This window comes from Macrotis lagotis, chromosome X (genome assembly GCF_037893015.1).
Source record: "Macrotis lagotis isolate mMagLag1 chromosome X, bilby.v1.9.chrom.fasta, whole genome shotgun sequence".
Taxonomy (NCBI): domain Eukaryota; kingdom Metazoa; phylum Chordata; class Mammalia; order Peramelemorphia; family Peramelidae; genus Macrotis; species Macrotis lagotis.
Window position 1 is genome coordinate 218,027,561 of NC_133666.1, and position 21,069 is coordinate 218,048,629.

Sequence of the window (21,069 nt, forward strand, 5' to 3'; positions counted from 1 at the left end):
GACAGTTTTTATCTCAATAGCTGGACTCTTTGAATTTATCAAACAGCAGAATACTATAATTGTTTTCTGCTATTGCACCTAGTCTATTCCACTGGTCCACCACTCTCATTTCTTAGCCAATACCAAACAGTTTTGATGACTGATGCTTTATAATATAATTTTAGATCAGGTAGGGCTAAGCCCCATTCTTTTGCACTTTTTTTTCATTAAATTCCTGGAAATTCTTGACTTTTTATTTATCCATATGAATTTACTTACAACTTTTTCTAATTAAAGTATTTTTTTTTGGAATTTTGACTGGTAGGGCACTAAACAGGTAGTTTAGTTTTGATAGAATTGTCATTTTTATTATATTAGCTCTACCTATCCATGAGCAGTTGATATTTGCACAGTTATTTAAATCTGATTTAATTTGTGTGAGAAGTGTTTTATAATTGTTTTCAAAAAGTTTCTGAGTCTGTCTTTGCAAATAGACTCCCAGGTATTTTATACTGTCTGAGGTTACTTTGAATAGAATTTCTCTTTCTAGCTCTTCCTGCTGTATCTTGCTAGATATATATATATATATATATATATATATACACAAAAGTTGACGATTTATGAGAGTTTATTTTATATCCTGCAACTTTGCTAAAATTGCTAATTGTTTCTGTAGTTTTTTGGATGATTTCTTGGGATTCTCTAGGTAGGCCATCATGTCGTCTGCAAAGAGTGAGACTTTTGTCCCTTCCTTCCCAGTTCTGATTCCTTCAATTTCTTTTTCTTCTCTAATTGCTGAAGCTAACATTTCTAATACGATATTGAATAGTAGTGGTGAGAATGGGCATCCTTGTTCCACCCCTGATCTTATTGGGAATGCCTCTCCCCATTGAATATGATGCTTGTTGATGGTTTCAGATAGATGTTGCTAATTATTCTAAGGAACAATCCATTTATTCCTACACTCTCTAGTGTTTTTAGTAGGAATGGGTGCTGTATTTTGTCAAAAGCTTTTTCAGCATCTATTGATGTGATCATATAATTTCTGATAGGTTTGTTGTTGATATAATTGAGTATACTAACAGTTTTCCTAATATTGAACCAACCCTGCATTCCTGGGATAAATCCTACTTGATCATAACGTATTATCCCAGTGATAACTTGTTGTAATTGTTTTGCTAAGATTTTATTTAAGATTTTTGCATCTATATTCATCAGGGAGATAGGTCTATAATTTTCTTTCTCTGTTTTAACTCTTCCTGGTTTAGGTATCAGCATCATATTGGTTTCATAGAAAGAGTTAAGCAGAGTTCCAACTTTCCCTATTTTTCCAAAGAGTTTATATAGAATTGGAACCAATTGTTCCTTAAATGTTTGGTAGAATTCACTTGTGAATCCATCAGGCCCTGGAGATTTTTTCTTAGGGAGTTCAATGATGGCTTGTTGAATTCCTTTTTCTGAGATAGAGTTGTTTAGGTATTTAATCTCCTCTTCATTTAACCTGGGCAACTGATATTTTTGTAAATATTCATCCTTTCAACTAGATTGTCAAATTTATTGGCATAGAGTTGGTCAAAATAATTTCAAATTATTATTTTAATTTCCTCCTCATTGGTGGTGAGTTCACCTTTTTCATTTATGATACTAGCAATTTGGTTTTCTTCTTTCTTTTTTTAATCAAATTGACCAGAGGTTTATCAATTTTATTGGTTTTTTCATAAAACCAACTTTTGGTTTTATTTATTAATTTAATAGTTTTTTTGCTTTTGCTTTTATTAATTTCTCCTTTAATTTTTAGAATTCTAATTTGGTATTTAATTGGGGATTTTTAATTTGTTCTTTCTCTAATTTTTTTAGTTGCATATTTAGTTCATTGATTTCCTCTTTCTCTAATTTATTCATATAAGCATTTAAAGATATATAATATATCCCCTGAGAGCCGCTTTGAGTGAATCTCATAGGTTTTGGTATGTTGTTTCATTATTGTCATTATCTAGGATAAAATGATTAATTCTTTCTATAATTTTTTTTTGGTCCACTCATTCTTTAAAATGAGCTTATTCAGTTTCCAATTGGTTCTGGGTCTATGTCTCCTTGGCCCAATATTGCATATGACTTTTATTGCATTGTGATCTGAGAAAGATGTATTCACTATTTCTGCCTTTCTGCAGTTGATCATTAGGTTTTTATGTCCTAGTATATGGTTAATTTTTATATAAGTGCCATGTACTTCAGAGGAAAAAGGTATATTCCTTTCTAACCCCATTCAATTTCCTCCATAAGTCTACCATATCTAGCTTTTCTAACAATCTATTTACCTCCTTAACTTCTTCCTTGTTTATTTTATGATTTGATTTATCTAGAACTGAGAGCAGGAGGTTGAGGTCTCCCACTAGTAGAGTTTTACTGCATATATATTCCTGTAGTTCTTTCAGCTTCTCCTCTAAGAATCTGGATTCTGTCCCATTGGGTGCACATATATTCAGTATTGAAATAACTTTATTGTCTATGGTACCTTTTAGGAGGATAAAGTTTCCTTCCTTATCTCTTTTAATGCTATCTATTTTTGCAGCTGCTTTATATGAGATAAGGATTGCTACCCCTGTTTTTTTACTTCAGCTGAAGCATATTTTGCTCCAGCCTTTTACCTTTACTCTATATGTATCTCTCTGCTTCAAATGAGTTTCTTGTGAGCAGTATATTGTAGGATTCTGGTTTTTAATACACTCTGCTATTCACTTATGTTTTAAGGGAGAGTTCATCCCATTCCCATTCAAAGTTATGATTACTAATTCTTTATTGCTCTCCATGCTATCTTCCCTCTGTTTGTATTTTTCCCCCTTTCCCCCCCCTTTATCCATATTCCCCAATATCTTGTTTCTGAATACCACCCCTTTCAGTGTGTCTGCCCTCCTGTACCCACCCCCTCCCCTTTTCCCCTTTTAGTACTTGAAAGGTTAGATGTTTTTTAACTTAACTGAGTATGTGTGTAGGTTGCCTTTAAGCCAAATCTGATGAGAAGATTCAGGTGTTTCTAATCTCTTCCCTTCTTCCCCTTTATTACCATAGGTATTTTGTACCTCTTGGTGTAATGATATTTACCTCATTCAGTCCCCTCCCTCCTCCTGTCCTGAGGTAGATGTTCTTTCTCTTTTCTTTCTGAATTTTGTGGGTCGGATTTCTGTTAAGAGGTTTGTTTCATATCATAGATGGGGAAAGATCAGGAGACTTTAGAATTGTGCCTGTCTTCTCTCCGCCATCTTGACTAGAAGTCTAGTCCATAGGTTCTTTTTTTTAAAACAAATTTTATTTATACATTAATGTTGAGGGCTGAACTAGAGTTTAAGGAAAAAAATGAAAACACTCTATGATATAGTCCTGTACAGATGACAAGGAGGAGAAGACAGATTAGGCAGAAGGGAAAAAGTAATACCAACACACAAACATAAAGACATACACACAAGATGAAGGGAAGATAGGCTAGCCAGTCAGGGTCAGGGCTCTTGGCTAGCCACCTGCTTCATGTAGGTTTCCAGCAAGTACTTTTTAAAGGCTGTGGGGTTTGTCCAAAGTTCAGCAGCATGTGTGTTCAATGGGCTGTCAATGTTGGGTTCTTCCAGCAGGCTCTGGATAGATAGTAGGATGGTTCTGACATCATACAGGGCTGACCACTTGTCCTTGAGGATATCCAAACAGATATTGCCTTGAGTGTCCACATTAGGATGGTAACAAGGTGTGACAAATTTCACAGTGGGAGCATAGCCACTGGGGAATTCCAGGGAGAGTTTGTATCTTAGGTCTTCATATACCGTCCCAGCGGCCCCATGAATGGTCCCAACCCATTTGAAGCGATTGTCTGACTCTGGAAAGGCAGAAATCCCTTTGTCTCCAGACATCATCACACCAAGGTCATCAGTTCCTGCTGCAGCCTCTTGCCCATGAACCCACGGGCACCACCCGCCCCGGGCTCGGTCCCATTATGGGAGGCGGCGCTAGCAGCTGGGTCAGGGTTCTGAGAGGCCATGGGGGATCGTGGAGGGTAGTCCATAGGTTCTTAAGAAATGCTTCTTGATTGATTGAGTGTCTAGGGCAGTTTACTTTCTGGTTTTTATACACAATCCTTCATCTCCTATCTCTATGCCCCTCTATCTAAGGCTATCCCCAATTCCCTTTAAGACTTAGATCAAAGATCATCTCCTTCAAAGCAGCATTTCCTTATTTGTTAGAACTTCTTCACCATCTCTTTGTGGTTACTGTGCAGGTTCCCTATTTACTTATCTCCAACTATGTTTTCTAATCAGATATTGTCTTACTTTTGTATTTGTTTTCCCAGAAATCATAATGCTTAACAAATGCTTATTGATTGATGTATGTAATTCATCTCATCTGACAGTGACAAAGGTTAATTACTTGAGGGATCTGATTGCAGGTGCAGAGAGGCAGGAAAAACTGGGGGAAATGAAACAAGTTGAATTAACAAGAGGAGCAAGGCCATTGGACTAATAAATGGCAAAACTTGACTCATTACCTCCTTTATTTTCACTACCTGTACCAGCTAGGAAAGGTGTGGCCACTAGGTCTGGATAAATGCTACATGGATTCCAAGCATGGACACCAGGAGACAGTGGGGCCAGTTGAACACTAAGATTATCTACATTCCATCTCTTGACATTGCCTTCTTTCCTCTTTCCTCATAATCTAAAATTATTTCAGTGAAAGTCCTGCAGACAGACAATGGAACTGAGATAGCTTGCCAAAGACAAGGGCCTTGGGAATTTGTCATTATCTTTTATTTGGGTAGGGAGTTGCAAAATATAAATGCAGGACCAATTCCTGGGAAGGACTTTGTCTCTGACAATCAGACTGAGAAAGGATTGTGGAACATAGATTTAGAGCTGTTAAGGACCTAAGAACCCATTGATGACAACCCTTCCATTTTACAGATAAGGCAACTTAAACACACGGTGGGTAGCAACTTGCTCAAAGTCTTGTAATTAACAAGTGCAGAGGCAGAATATGAACTCAGGTCTTTCTGTCTCCAAGTTCAATCATTAAATTACCATGCTGTCTTAGGGACACTCAGGTCTCTTCCATCATCATTGCTGCTGTCATTATCTTTTCTTGAAATGTATATTTGGTGATTCTGAAACTAACTGTGAGGCACAAATGAAGTGCTCATCAAATTTAAAGATGGTAAACCCCAAGGGCAGCTGAATGGTATAGTGTATAGAACAGCAGCCCCAGAGTCAGAGGACTTGAACTCAAATTGAGTCTCAGACACTTTCTAGATGTGGGACCCTGGACAAGTCACTTATCCTTACTATGTCTTAGGGAATAATAGCAGCAGCTACCTTCCAGGGTTATTGTGATAATCAAGTGAGGAAATATTTGTAAATCACTTCTGAGTATCTGACACATGATTGGTGATTTCCTCCCTTTCTCCCTCTTCCATTCCAAGACTCTCTCTCTTGCTGATTGAATGGTGGACTTTTGAGGCTCCACTAATAGTATAGGACAGCTAGGTGGAACAATGAATAAAGAAATCTGACCTCAAACACTTACTAGCAATGTGACCTTGGGCAAGGCACTTACCCTGATTGCCTCACATCCAGTGCCATCTCCAGTCATCCTGATTCATATCTGAGCACTGGACCCAGTTGACTCTGGAAGAGAAAGTGAGGCTGGTGATTTAGCACAGTGGCCCCCCCCCCCACTAAAATTCATGCTTATCTTGCTATCACCTCCCTGATATTATAGTCTTCTTCAAGAACAAAGGGTAAATATCATTAAATATTGACTTAGCTCAATAAATTTCACTCATTACACAGGATCCTTACCAAGGAAAAAGCAAGGATATATATGACATTTATTGTGTTTCCACCACTTCAAAAAGATTATAGTTCAGTCAGATATAAAATTCAATACAATTCATTAATGAAGGTGATGAAAGGAATCCCTGATTTTCTAGAGTGGGAGTCATAAAGGAACAATTGAAAAGACTCAGTATATCTTGGTTCTTCCCCTTCCAGTCTGTGTGTTCTTGGGCAAATGGCTATAGATCCCTGGGCCTCAGTTTCCTTATCTATAAAATGAAAAATATGTACCTAGAAGGACCTTTCCAGGTCTAGATTTATGATCCTTTGACCTCTCATGGAATTGAATGTGTGATCTGGCTTTTTATCAAGAGATCTATGACATACAAACATGGTACAAGGAGCTTCTGATTGGTCCTCATTTCCTAAAGCTGCACCAAAGATAATTGGTGAATGAGAATCAGGAGAAAGTTTCTGGTCAGGAGGAACTAATTCCTTCTGTGATCTATATGAGCATATCTCCTTGCAAGATGGAGAAAAAACCAATAGAGGGAAGGTATAGAATTAAGGGGGATCAGAAAATACTTCTTGTAGAACTTGATGGAAGTCCTAAAAGCCAAAGTAGGTAATAAAGGATAGTATGAAGGGGGACAGTCAGTGAAAATGTATCAAGATGGAGTGTCCTGTTCCAGAGCAATTTGAGGAGGCCAGTGTCACTGGATTGCAGAGTTGAGGGTGAAAAGACTATATGTAAAGTCTAAGAACACTCAGGAAGAGTGGGACAGGCTATGAAGAGCTTTGAATAGTAAAGGAATATATATTTGAGCTTAGAAGTAATAGAGAGCCATGGAAGTTTTACTGAGTGGGGGTGAGAGAGACAAGGACAGAGTCTGATTTTGAGAAAATTACTTTGACAACTGAGAAGAGACCTTAGAGACCTTATGGGTCCAGGTGGGAGCAGATCCAAACTACTCATAGAATGTCTTTGTATGCTCCAAAGTACTCTGCAAGGCTCCAAAGGACTGAGCTTATTAGTCAGGCCCCCATTATACTTAATAACATGCTTCTTAGAGAAGATGCTCACCAATTAAATCATCCTGTAGCTAGAGGACTAAAGGAATACATTCTTATCTGGTCAAAAACTCTGGGTCTTATGAGTTAATCAGATAATGCAAGTTCAAAGTAAATGTGTCTTTTTGTGGTAGCAAAGAATTAGAAACTGAGAGGATGGATGTCCATCATATAATCTATATCATCTATATCATCTATATCTACATCTATATCTATATCTATATCTATATCTATATCTATATCTATATCTATATCTATATCAATATATGAATGTGATGGAATGCCATTCTGCCATAAGAAATGATTAAGGAAATGATTTCAGAAAATCCTGGAAAGACTTTTATGAACTGATGCAAAGTACAATGAGCAGAACCAGAACAATTTATATAGTAACAGCAATATTATTAAGATAATCAACTTTGAAAAACCCACCAAAATTCCAAAGACTCAGGATGAAAAATGCTGCCCCCAAAGACAGAACTGGTAAATTCAGAGTGCAGATTGAAGCATATTTTTTCCTCTTTATTTTTCTTCCTTTTTTTTTATTTTGGTAGAATATGGGGGAGTGGACAAATGTGGACATTTAGCATGGCTGTACATATTTGTATTAGATTTTGTTTTTCCCAGTGAAGGAAGAGGGGGAGACAGAGGGAAATGGAAAAAAAAGGAACCAAAAATAAAATCAAACTGATTTTTTTTTTAGAAAAGCAAATATAGGGGTAGCTAGAGCACAGGTTCTTGAGTCAGGAGGACCTGAGGTCAAACTCAGCCTCAGTCACTTAACCCCATTGCCTTGCAAAAAACAAAAAGAAAAAGAAAGAAAAACAAATGCAACAAATGTGTTCAGCAGTATTAATTAGAAGCGAGTTTTATTCTCCAGGGAGATAAAATGAGTGTAATTGGCTGTTTGAGATGTTTCATTTTCTCTATTTCTTAATATATGCCTGTGCAGTTGGAATAACATATACTAAGGTCTTTTTTCACATAAGTTAGCCTAGTTATTTTTTTTTCCCCAAAAAGATTATCCTCAAGACAATTAGTCTAGGGGACTAAGACTGGGCTCTTGACAGAGTTTCCTAGATTCTTAATTCCTCTTCATTTTCTGCCATTGGAATTAGTCAATTTTATTAATATGTTAATTGCATTTGCTGTTCTTCAAGCATTTCAATTTGGTGTGACTCTTTGTGACCCCATTTGGGGTTTTCATGGTAAAGATACTGGAGTGTTTTGTCATTTTCTTCTCTAATGTATTCCCATTTTGCAGATGAAGAAACTAAGGGAGATAGAATTAAGTGACTTAGTGACTAGTAAGTGACTAGTAAGTGTTTGAGGCCTGGTATCCTATCCATTGAGCCACCATGCTGCCCCTTGTAAATTGCTAAATGTTTCTCAATATTGTGTCTGAACCATTGAATTGGCCTAATGAGACTATAATTTGAAAACATTCACCATTCCTCACTTTCCTTTTCTGAAAGTCAGTCCTTCTGTCCTCCAGTTCTGTGGAACATCTGCCATTTAACATAATTTTTTTTAGATAAGTAACATTTGAACATTCAGTATTCCATTCACCAGTTCTCTTCATTTGGACCTGATAACTGAATTCATTTGGACCTAATAACTGAATTCATCAAGGATAGCTAGGGATTGTTTTATTATCACCTTGTTTATGTTGGATTGCTATTCCTATTAACTAGGAGTTTCCAATGTGAAGTTAATTGACTTTGGCAAGGGAAAAATAAAGAAGTAGTAAAATAATACTCTTTATGGTCTCTGGCTGGGGAGATAACATAGACAGTTTCCTCCCTCTATTTTCTCTTTCAGTTTAAAGACTTTGAACAGATTTAAACTATTCTAGGAACATTTTCTTTCTTCTTTAGTGCCTTCCTTCCCAGTGGAGAACTCAAATTTCTTGATTTTAAATTAGTCAAAGCATCTTAGTTTAGCTTCAGACATCCAAATCTCATTCTCAGACACCAGCTTTTTAACTACCTATCTCCTTCCCAAGTCAGCCTTTCTACTCTCCAAAATCCTTGCCTTCTATTGAAGGCTGATGAAAGTATCATCTATTTCAGTTTCTTGTCCAGAACTTCCTAACCCTTAGTAATTTATTTTTCTGGATTCCTTCTGGCAGTATCATTGCTTCCCAACATGAATCAGCACAAGAATTTAGTACCCGTTAGGTATAATGTCTTTGGAGGTTTTCTGCCACCTGCTAGACACCTGCATAAAGGAGGAAGACAGGAGATTTCCTTATCCTTACTTTGAGGTTGACAAATAGTTTCCTTAATAACTCTCACCAGGGAGTCAGCATCAGCATAGTGTGGTGTGATGAGGTGAAATAAAAATGTAGGCCATCAAACCCTATATAAGGATTCCTTGGGCCATAATATATTGACTTAGAAAATCACTCATTCACATGATTTTTGTTATATTAATTCTATTTATTTTATCTATCACCTAATTACTTTTCAATCCAGTTCTGGTTACACTGGAGAATATTACTGGACCTAAGCCAGTGGGACCCTATATTTCACATTCCTGATGGATGAAGTAAAAAGAGCAAAAAATGGGAAGTGAGGAAGAATCTGGTTCAAATTCAACTGCAGACATTCATTATCTGTGTGACCCTGCTCCACTCAATATCGTAGATTTCTCATTTGAAAATTAAGAGATGAAGACTTGATTGTCTTTCAAGGATCCTTCACCCCTAAAATCTTTGATTTTATAAGTCAACAACTTCCATAAATCATAAAACTCTGACTTGGTGACCCATCTCTTCATGACCTTAGAGATCCATAGCATTGTCATCATTTTAAAAATCTTAATAGTATTTTTTTCCAATCACATTTATTTTTGTAAATTTTTCTCCCATCTTCCCTTCCCTCTCCCACCCCCAAGACACCAAGCAATCTGAAATATACACAGCATCATCTCTTAAGGGACAAGCAGCTACTTTCTTCTCAGAGGATTTAATGTCATGTTCTATAGAAAGAATCTGACATCCTTTATTAGCTCCTCATTTTAGGTTCTTCTTCCTCACCCCACCCCCACCTTATTTTCTATATCATATTTTTCTCTTCAACTTTTTTTTTCTCTTCAACTTTCTGACATGGGTCAAATACAAATATCCTTCTTCTTTGTGTTTTCCCTGGAGTCAGGAAGACCTGAGTTCCAATTCAAGTTTGACTCTGGGCTAGTCAATTTCCTCAAATGTAAAATCAAAACAATAGAAGCACCTATCTCTAGGACTTGTGAGGATTAAATGAGAAAGAATGTATAAAGTGCTTACTCTGGTGGTATTTAGAAATTATTTCTTTCCTTTCTTCTACTATATTTTAAAGGAATACTATTTACCCTGAAAAACCTGAAAGTCAAAAGGTGTTTCTCAATATGCTTTACTTTTTTTTTTTAGGAAGATATATGTGGCATAATAGATAGGGACTAGACTTAGAGTTTAAATAGCACCCCAAACTCTTATTATCTAGGTGACTCTGGACAAGTCAATTAATTTCTCTATGCCTCAATTTCCTCATAAGTAAAATGAAGGTGTTAGAGTCAAAGGTCCCATAAGGTTCCTTCTACCTCAAAATATGATCCTACTTTGATATTAGACAGCAATTACTCGATCAATTAAGTAAACAGTCACAAGCATTTATTAAGTGCTTAATGTGTGCCAAGCAGTCTACTGAACTCTGAGGACACAAAGAAAGGCAAAAACATGATTCCTGAACCTTACCCTAGTAAAATAACAGCTGTGACCCACTCTATACAGGTTCCTGGAAAATTGTTCTCTGTCCTTGCTGGAAGTGAAATTTTCAGTCCTCTATTGTTCTTACGCAAATTTCCATGATAAAATACTATGGTGGACTAAGGAGGATGGGTGGAAATACAGTGAGATTTTGAAGTGTGAAATTAGGGAATTCATTGATGTTAAAACTAATGAACTTAGCTTTTTCAGTAAAGAAGGAAGTAAAGTCATTCATGAATAGGAAGAGTTACAGATTTCATAGGGGCTCAAGGAAAGAGCAGTCACTGTGTATTATGTGATAAAACAAGAGAATTGCCATGTGGTAGTGAGAACCCAACCGAGACCAGAAAGAATAAATTTCTGATGACCCAGAATCCTTCAACCTGATCCTCTTCATTTGATATTGATTCCTCCTCACATGGTCCCTCCAATGGTTCCCTAGAAAAGTTGTGCATCTGTGAAAACTTCCCTTCAAGGAATCAAATCTGCATGCATGACTAACTGGTCTATTGCTGTCAGAACAGAAAATTCTCTCTGTTCATTAAAGCTGAAGACCAAGGTTGTTTATCCCAGGCATATGAACCAGCCACAAATCCAACATCAATCAATCATCCACAATGTGTAATTAATAGAGTAACAAGGAGAGGTAAGTAATTCACCCCTTAACAAGGAGATATGCTTAATGTCTTTATTAATGTCCTCATCAGTGAGGCAAATGAAATCAATTATACCTTAAATAGGGATAATCATCAATGTCAGAAGAAAGATGTCCTCAATAGAACAAGGATCCCAGAACATTCCTGGGCAGGCAATGCCTTATACTTACATAGCCATGTAATAAGGAAATAGCATCTGTCACTTCTTTGGTATCCTGAAAAATAATTGAACAGTTAGACTAATGTTCTTTACCATGCTAAAGTGAGCTGAGCATCTGACTAATGTTCATTGTAAATCAAAACACAAGAGAATCTTTCCTATGCTCCACCCTTCAACAAATGATTAGCATCATATTCCAGATGAATTATGAAAAATGCAATTGAACAAGAGGAAAAGAATTCACACAATGTGGAGTTTCTGAGTCTGCTTCTGTGTTGTTTATGTTGACAGGAATGACTGATTCAACTGATTTACCTCTTAAAAAGATTTTTATTTTTAATATAGCCTTTCTGTTTATTGAATAAGAATTGTTTCAAGGCAACAAATACAAGACTAAATGTTTGGAAATATGAGGTATAATCTAAGCAACGAGTAAAAAATCTTCCATTCTGTTGATAAAAAAAAAACAAACATGAAATGATTTAAGTACATACCAAATAAAAATATAATGAATAAGTAGAAGATAAATTTGGGAGCATAAGACAGTACAGTTGATTATTGTAGTTAGGTGAATCAAAAATTGCTTTATGTTTATGGTAACTTTTGATTTGAACTTTGAAGGAAATTATGAATTCTAAAAGATGGAAGGGAGGAGTGAATTCATTCCAGACCTAAGGAACAATCTGGGAGAGGCACAGAGGCATGTTGTGTATGAGGAAAAGTGGGAAAAAAAGGCAATTTGGCACTATAAAAGAGTGGGTGGAGGGGAAGAATGTATGGTAAGTTAGGAATGTTATTCTGGAGCCAATTTATGAGAGGTTTCAAATGTCAAACAAAAGATTTCCTCAGGAAGTAATGACCATTTTCTGTTTGGACCTTAACATCTTGAGTGACTTTTTTCCATATTCTTTTATGATTCTTTCACAGGAAATCCATCCACTGTGCTAGAACCTTAAAAGTTTGTGGTCTTTGGGATAAATGTTTCTGCTTTTCTCTAGACAGACTATTTTCTCCTGCCAAATATTCACCCACTGTCCTCATCCCTAGCTAGAATCATCTATATCTAGAATCATCCATATCTAGAATTATCCCTAATAGGGTCCTTCATGTCCCATACTCATTAGCCAATCACAGCATCTCCTTGCTAATGCCTGATTGGTGGGAGACTCATCAACTAAGTCTACCCTTAGTTATAAACTACATGGTCCAGGTTTCTGGCCCTGCCAACTTAAGCTGCTCTAATCATAAGAGCTATCTTGTTAAGTGCAACTCAGCCCCCTCATTGTTTCCTTTTTTGCTCATGTATCGATAGAGTACATGTTGCCCTGATAAAGAAGACACCCCACACCACTAAGGAAGAACAACCAAGAGAATTGAAACCAGGTACACCAATATCACAGAGCAATCTCTATATAGATCACTTTGGTTATAAACTTTCCTCATTGCCCCTGCCTTCCCCATGCCATTTCCACTCTTAGGTCTCCCCCTTAAGTCTTCTTTTATGTGAGTTAATATAAGCCAAATAAAGATCTTTTGTTTTTCATATCTCTAGACAGTCTCTTTATTTTTTAGGTATAGTGATGCTTCAGTAGGATCTGTACCTTGTCTTCATAAATTCAGCTGTCATTTTTTCCTGTAACCTTATCTATCAAGAGAAAAAAAAAGACCAAGAATGTTTCTGTCTAAAGTTTTGAAGTTTTCAGAGGATATAGTCTTCTCTCTCTCTCTCTCTCTCTCTCTCTTCTTAATTCTGTTCAATTTGGGAATGCAGAAAGCCAAATAAAAAGAAACTAATAATCACTCAATCAAAAAACAGTTCCAGACTTCAAGGAGTTTGCAATCTATTGGGTAAAATATCATGGAAATAAATGTATACAAAGTAAGGTATGTAAAGGTGAATAGAAAAGAAAATCTAAATTTATGACTGATTATAATCTATATAAATTATGATAGAAATATAATTTGAATTTTTTATATATGCTGAAATATTCCAAGTTTTTTATTTATTTTTAATGTAGTTCCCTAGGATTGCCAAAAATTAACACTTTGTAGAATTTTAATACAAACCCACTCAGTCCTCTCTCTCTCTCTCTCTCTCTCTCTCTCTCTCTCTCTCTCTCTCTCTCTCTTCCTTCTCTGAAGAATGAAAGATCTTATTGTTTGGGGAAGATGGTGACTTCATCCACCAAAGAATACTTAATCCTAAATAGGACCAAAACCAATTTAAAGGTTTTTCTCCTTCAGGGACTCAAAAAGCTGGGAAGAAGAAGGAATTGGAGGAGGAGGAGGAGGGAGAGGAAGAAGAGGAAATCCAAGACTGTAGTTTGAATTCTCTTCAAGAACCTCAGAATGTAGTTATCATTCTCTTAACTCATTTCTCCAGTTTGGAAAGAAAGCAGTCTTTAGAAAAAATAATCATAATAATAATCTGGAAAAAACCACAAAACTTCATTTTAAGAGTATGACTTATTTAATCATAATATGAATGATTTGGTAAAATTTAATTGTGTAAATAAATTAGAAATTGTCAACTTAAAAAATTAAAATAGGTCATACACTTGCAAATTCTTAAGTAAGGACAAATTGTAAGTATTTTACCTGGTAAGGTGAGAAAATACCTGCAAATCTTGGAGTTTCAACACTAATCACTAGAAATTTTAAGTTTTACAATTAGTTTGAGATGCAGCACTCTTATTTGTATTTAACTTGGGTTTAGTTTGGTTTTCTTTCTCAGTTTGACAATGGAAAATTGGGGGGCATCCTCAGAGAAAGAGTTCAAAGATTAGGGTTCTTTAAATGAAAAACTCATGACTGATACTGGAGATATAAAAGATCAGATTTTTAATTGACAAGTCTGCAAAGTTAACATATATTACTGAACAAAGGAAGTTCAAAGATTTACTTCATCTGGAGAGATAGAAAGTTACTTGACAAGCTGGGTAACAAAGGTCCAGAATGCCTGAGGGAAAGAAAGAAAGAAAAACAGTCAATAGAAATGACTGGGCTTAGACCCTCATGGGTCCCTCCTGAAGGAGAATGTTTGCCAAACTTTTATAGAGAGTGTTGCCTGCTTTCTTTGCAGGGAGGAGTCAGGGAAAAGGGGTCAAAGAGTGAGCCCCCTCTATATGATTCGGGTCAGATACCCACTTTGGAAGACTGAGAGGCAGGCTGGAGGAGGGGTAGGGGGAAGGACTGAGGTTGTTCTTATCTTGGTGAAGTTACAGTGAACAATAGAGAGAGTTTATATCTGAGAGGGTCTTATGCTAAATATTTTGGGCCAGAGTCTCACATTGAACAATTGGGAAGAGGGGGTCAGAAACCCTCAGCAAATATCAGACAGGCACAAATAATATTTTCTTAATATTAAACTATTATGTTAAAAACTAGACATATTTCTCCATTTGTCAAAGAAGATAAGGGGAGAAAGAGAATGTACATCAGAGAATAAAATAAAATACAATTCTAAAACAGTAAAAATTTTTAAAAAGAAAAATAAATTAGCAGTATCAGAAAGAAAATGAAATACTGAATCAATACAATGAGAAATGCAGTTCTAGAATTTTCAAAGCATAGTCTGGTTTAATCTGAGTCAAAAAAGAGAAAATAAAAAAATTAATTTTCATATACACTGACAATATATACTTGAAATTCAATTCAAAGGCAATGAAAATCATTGGACATGTATAACCTATATCAGATTACTTGCTGTCATGGGGAGGGAGGAGGGAAGAAAGGGAGATTTAAAAAACATGAAACCCAAAATCTCTACAAAAAAGATGAATTTTGAAAACTGTATTTGGAATGTAATTCCAAGTATAATTGGAAAAAATAAAATAATATATTTTTTTAAATCAGTGAGAAGTACAATATGTAAAGGTCCTTTTAATAGTGGGATAAAAAATTTAAAATGCAGCTGAGACACTACAAGATCCAAAGCTTTGCCAGATGTGAGCTAGTGTCACCTAAGAGAAGAGCCTTGGATTTCAAAAAGTTTAAGAAAGTTTTAATTCTAATTAAGTTAAGGGTCAAGATGTGCTAATCAGGGGCAGCTAAGTGGTGTAGTGGATAGAGTACTGGCCCTGGAGTCAGGAGGATCTGAGTTCAAGTCTAGCCTCAGACATTTAATACTCACTCAGCTGTGTGACCTTGGGCAAGTTACTTAACCCCATTGCCTTGCAAAAACCAAATTAAAAAAAAAAAGATGTGCTAACCAAGCTGGAACTGGGAATTGGGTTTATACAAATTTACTTTTAAACTTTAATATGCATTAATAACACTTTCTGAAGTCTAGACAATCAACAAAATCCTAAATCAAACCCTGATTTGTAAGATGTTGAGCTTACAAATGATGGCATAGAAAATTCAACAATCTGCTCAGAAATAGGTCTGACAGTAAATTCTGAATAAGAAGAAATAAGGAAATTGCTATGGTTGTATGGAAATATGTCTTGCCTTTTTAGTTTTCCTAGAAATATTAAGAAATAATTTTTCTCCAGCCTAAAATCTTTTACAGACTTTTACTTTTAGAAAAGTTTGAAGAACAAAAGCTAAGGCTTTCTTTTGAATTGGAATAAAAATGATAAACACACTTAACTCTCCTCTAGATAAGATCAAAGCTTCTCAGTCTTTTTTTTTATGCTTTTGCAAGGCAAATGGGGTTAAGTGGCTTGCCCAAGGCCACACAGCTAGGTAATTATTAAGTGTCTGAGACCGGATTTGAACTCAGGTACTCCTGACTCCAGGGCCAGTGCTTTATCCACTGTGCCACCTAGCCACCCCTAAGCTTCTTAGTCTTTCAAAAGACAGGATGTCCTCTTTTTCATTAAGGGATAAGACTCATTTCAGGAGAAGGAACTCTTTTTAATCTTTTGGAGGAGCAATCCAGGAAGGAATTCAGTGATGACTATTCAAGAATGTTACGGTATTTTTATATCTTAAGATCTTTTTCTTGTTCAAGTATCTTATAAATGTTATTTCAAATTGTTTTAGAGCACAGAATTTAGTTAGAGGATAGGGGGCACCACAATTTGGATATCTCTCTCCTCTCTCTCAACTAGAAATAACTTAGATGTAGATTAATGTTAATATTGATAAAATAATTTCTGGTCCAAGAGATTAAATGAAAAAGTTGTTGTTCAGTTGTTCAATCATGTCTCACTCTTCATGACCCAATGGACCATTGAATGTCAGACCCTTCTGTCCTTACTATCTTCAAAGATCATCCAAGTTCATGTTTGTGTCTTCCAGACACTATCTATTGCATCCTCTGTCCATTCCTTTCTCCTTTTGCCTTCAGTCTTTCCCAAAATAAGAGTCTTTTCTAATAAGTCTAGTCTTCTCATCTGCATCAGCATCAGTGAATAACCTGGATTAAATTGACTAATTTGATCTCCTTACTGACCAAGGAACTCTCAAAAGTCTTCTCCAGTACCACAGTTCAAAAGCATTGATTCTGTGGCACTCAACTTTTCTTATAGATCAATTCTCACAGCCAGTCAATACTACTGGAAAAATTACAGCTTTGATTATACAAATCTTTGTGAACAAGGTGATGTCTCTGATGTTACTGTCCAAATTTGCCAGTTTTCCTTCAAAGGAGCACGTATCTTTTAATTTCATTGCTGCAGTCACAATCTACACTGACCTTTGAGCCCAAGAATAAAATCTGACACTGCTTCCACTTCTTCTCCCTCGGATTTCTAGAAAATGATGGAATTAATTGTCACAGTCTTAGGTCATTAGATCATTTTTTATGTTTAGCTATAAGCCAGTTTTTACAATTTCTTCTTTCACCCTCATCAAGGGGCATCTTAATTTTCTTCATTTTCTGACATCAGAGTGCTTATTGTCTACACATTTGAGATTGCTGATATTTCTCCTGGCAACCTTAATTCCAACTTTACCAAGAAAACAACATGGACAGTTTTAAAATGATAAAAAGAGATGACATAGGAAGATAAACCCCTCAGGTTGGAAGGTGTCCAATATGCTCCTGGAAAAGAACAGAAGACAACTACAAGTAGCTCCATTACTAATAAAGTGACTAGACTAAAGCTGAAAGGAAGCTCATTGGCACATGTGTCTGGGACAAAAGGTATCACAAGGAAATCTGGAATGTAAGATCTATGAACCAAGGTAAACTTTATGTGGTCAAATAGAAAATGGAAAGATTAAACATCAACATCAGTGGTCTTACATGGATAAGGAGAGGAATGGATAGGAATGAGTGAATTTAATTCAGATGATCATTACATCTACTAACTGTCTCTGTCTCTCTTTGTTTCTGTCTCTGTCTCTGTCTCTCTCTGTCTCTGTCTCTGTCTCTGTCTCTCTCTCTCTCTCTTTCTCTCTCTCTCTCTCTCTCTCTCTCTCTCCCCACAAACCCAGCCCTCTACTGAACTTCTTTGTTTCTATTCTGGGCACCACCATTCTTCCAAGCTCCTAAATTTATAACCTGAGTATATTATTCTTGACTTTTTACTTTTCCCACAAATCTAGCCATTGACAAATCTTACTCTTTTTTAACCTCTACAACATCTCATGCATCTGTTCCCTGTTCTGTAATCACATAGTCACCATCTTACATTTCTCAAATTAGCAAAGCTGATCCAAAAAAGGAAAATGACAGATGTTCAAGTCATTGCAGGAAAAGGGAAATATTAATGCACTCTTAGTAGAACTGTGGATTGGTCCAAAAATTCTGGAAAGTAATTTGGAATTATGCTTCTAAAATTATTGATCTGTGTATACCTTTTGGCTTAGCATTACTCTTACTAGGCTTATACTCCAAGAACATCAAAGAAAGGGAGATTTCTATGAACAAAAATATAGCAGTTTTTTTTTTCTGATTTCAAAGAGCTGGAAATTAAGATGAATGCCCATTAATTGCAGAATGGCTCAACAAATTGTGATATATATATATATATATATATATATATATATATATATATACACACACATATTGTTGTGCTAATAAAAATGATGAAGGGGATGGTTTCAGAGAAACCTGGGAAGACTTGTATGAACTGATGAAGAGTGAAATGCACAGAACTAGAAAATAACTATAACAATAATATAATATAATAATAATGTAGAGACAACAACTTTTGAAAGGCCTCTTTAAGAACTCTGATCAACCATGATTCCAGCAGAATCAAGAGAAAAATACCCTTAGTTTCCTGCAGAGAGGTGATAAACTAAGAATTCAGATTTGAGACATATTTTTTTAGATCTTGCCCTTCATGCCCAACTACTGAAATAGCTTTCTGGTTGGTGTCCCTACCTCAAGTTTCTCTTTCATCTACTCTTTCTTTGACCCAGTTGCCAAAGTGTCTAAAGTATGGCTCTGACCATGTTACTCTCCTATTCAATAAGCTCCAACAGCTATTACCTTGGGCTCAAATCTAGAATCCTCTATTTGGCTTTTAAGCTCTTTATTACTTGTCCCCTTCCTACCTTTCCCCCAAACCCATGCCTCTGGGCTCTTTTCTAGTCCTCCCAAAGGGCATTCTGTCCCTTGAGTCTGGGCCTTTTCATTGCATGTCTGGAATTCTCCTTCCTTATCTCTATTTACTGGTGTTCCTTTGAGTCAGATAAAGTTCCACCTTCTATAAGTTTCACACATTCCTCTGTAATCTTAATGCTTTCCCTCTGAAATTGATCCTAATATATTCTAGTTTGTATATATTTTTTAACATGTCTTCCTCATTAGACTTTTGGCTCCTTTCTCTACAGCTTCAGGGCTTACTTAGCACATTGTCTGACACAAAGTGACATTTAAGTGCTAATTAACCCAATTTGGGACTACCAGGTTGCTCAGGGGATAGGGTTCTGGACCTGGAGTCAGGAAGACTCATCTTCCTAACTGTGATTCTGGACAAGTTACTTGACCTTGTTTGTCTCAGTTCCTCATCTATAAAATGAGCTGGAGAATGAAACGGCAAATCTCTCCAGTATCTTTGCCAGAAAACCCCAAATGGGCTCACTAAGAGTCAGACAGGACTAAAACAACTAAATAATAACAAAAACTTCAGCATGACTAGAGAAATTCCTGGTCCCTGAACATCACTTATAGAATTAGAGAATGTTAGCACTGACCAGGGCCGTAGCAACCATTTAATTTGATTCCTTCATTTAATAGATATGAAAAACAGGTTATGAAATGGTATGCCCACGTAGATATTTTGTGCCAAAGTCACATTTCTTGACTCCTCAATGCAGTTTCTGTGGCCTAGGAATTAGAAACCATGGCTCACTAGTCTCACCTTTGCTCAGTTTTGGGTATATTTCAAGATATCAATGTTCCTCTTAACAGTGATTCATCTTGTCTTGCAGAATAATGTGTAACACATGAACCTGTTTGCACGGAAGCTTTGAAATGAATAGGAAGAAATAAATCTGCTGAACTAGACATAGTGTGTGTCAGTCCTGAAACAAATCAAACTTATCAGTAGAGGAATAAAAAGTCTTTAACTGAGATAACAGGGTAGCAAACTTGCCACACACTGGGGACAATAGACTTACAGGAGAACATTATTAAACTTTAAGGAAAAGAGGAGAAGAAGGTAGCAAAACCTGGTCAGAAAACCCAGTTTCCCTCAGCAGTTCTGGCAAGAAAAACCATTTCATTCTGACTATTTTGCCTTTCATGCCATGAATCCCAATGGAGGAAGACAAGGACATTAGAAGTTGAAATCTGGCTCAAGCTAGGTTCCTTTTCAGGGGCAGAGTGGGAAATACGGTGTGTTCAACTCAATAGAGAGGAAATATGCTAAGAGTAGGAATGCAAAGACATTGAAATTCTGACATTATAAGGATCACTTAAGGGAATTGGCAAGTAATATTACATTTGGTGTTAACGATTTGCTGTCATTATTTAACAACTTTCTGGTGTGTGTGTGTGTGTGTGTGTGTGTGTGTGTGTGTGTGTGTGTGTGTTGGAGGGTGGACCATGAGAGAACCAGAGATGAAATCCAGGCCCAGGCTTGGAATTAAGGTTGGGCAGGGAAGGGCTAAAGAAACGGATTGAATAGTCCTGAAACCTGAGGCCCCAACAGGATCCTGTCCTTACTTCTAGAATCCTTGAAACCTAGATTGGTCCTAGTAAAGATATCTATCTGCATGGTGGGTCTCAGTTTCTTCAATTATGAAGTAAGGGGTTGGGGTTTAGGAACTCTGACTCTAGATCTATGGTCTTATGCAATGCTTCCATCCTAAAATAACTTCACCAACCTTGCTAAATGACAGCCATTAAAGTCACTCCTTAGAGATCTGTTGTAATGTAATTTGATAAAGGTATTGTGTCACTTGGGAAGGGTAACAGAGGCTAATGAAACATATTAGTTACCTGCCCTAGCTTGGGATAATCTGTAGGGAATGGAACATCTGGAAGGTAAATGTTAATGGGTGAGAAGAGTGAAATCCATCTATGGTAACCCTGGAGAGAGCGTTTACATGAAAAAAACTCAAGAAAAAAGAAGGAAAGAGCTGACTTTGCTGACTTTCCAGGTAGTCCTTCCTCCAAGTAAAGCTTGAGTTTGTGGAGAGCTGTGAGCTGATTATAAAAGCAGAGGGTCCACTTTCTCAGTTCTGGCACTGCCCTTTTCTCAATAGTATCTCTACCTTGATCACAGGTTCCTGAGC

General features: G+C 36.4%; 1 protein-coding gene and 1 pseudogene across 1 annotated transcript in view; both read right to left on the reverse strand.

Moving 5' to 3' along the window:
• Window positions 1-3,030: 3,030 nt before the first annotated feature.
• On the reverse strand, window positions 3,031-9,667 carry LOC141499788 (ubiquitin-conjugating enzyme E2 C pseudogene; annotated as a pseudogene).
• A 181-nt stretch (window positions 9,668-9,848) lies between these two features.
• RHOBTB3 (Rho related BTB domain containing 3) overlaps window positions 9,849-21,069 on the reverse strand; it is a 124,467-nt gene continuing 113,246 nt past the window's right edge. The window contains exon 12 of the mRNA XM_074202352.1: window positions 9,849-11,482. Coding sequence (XP_074058453.1) covers window positions 11,367-11,482 — 116 coding nt within the window. The 3' untranslated portion in view covers window positions 9,849-11,366. The remainder of the gene's footprint in view (window positions 11,483-21,069) is intronic.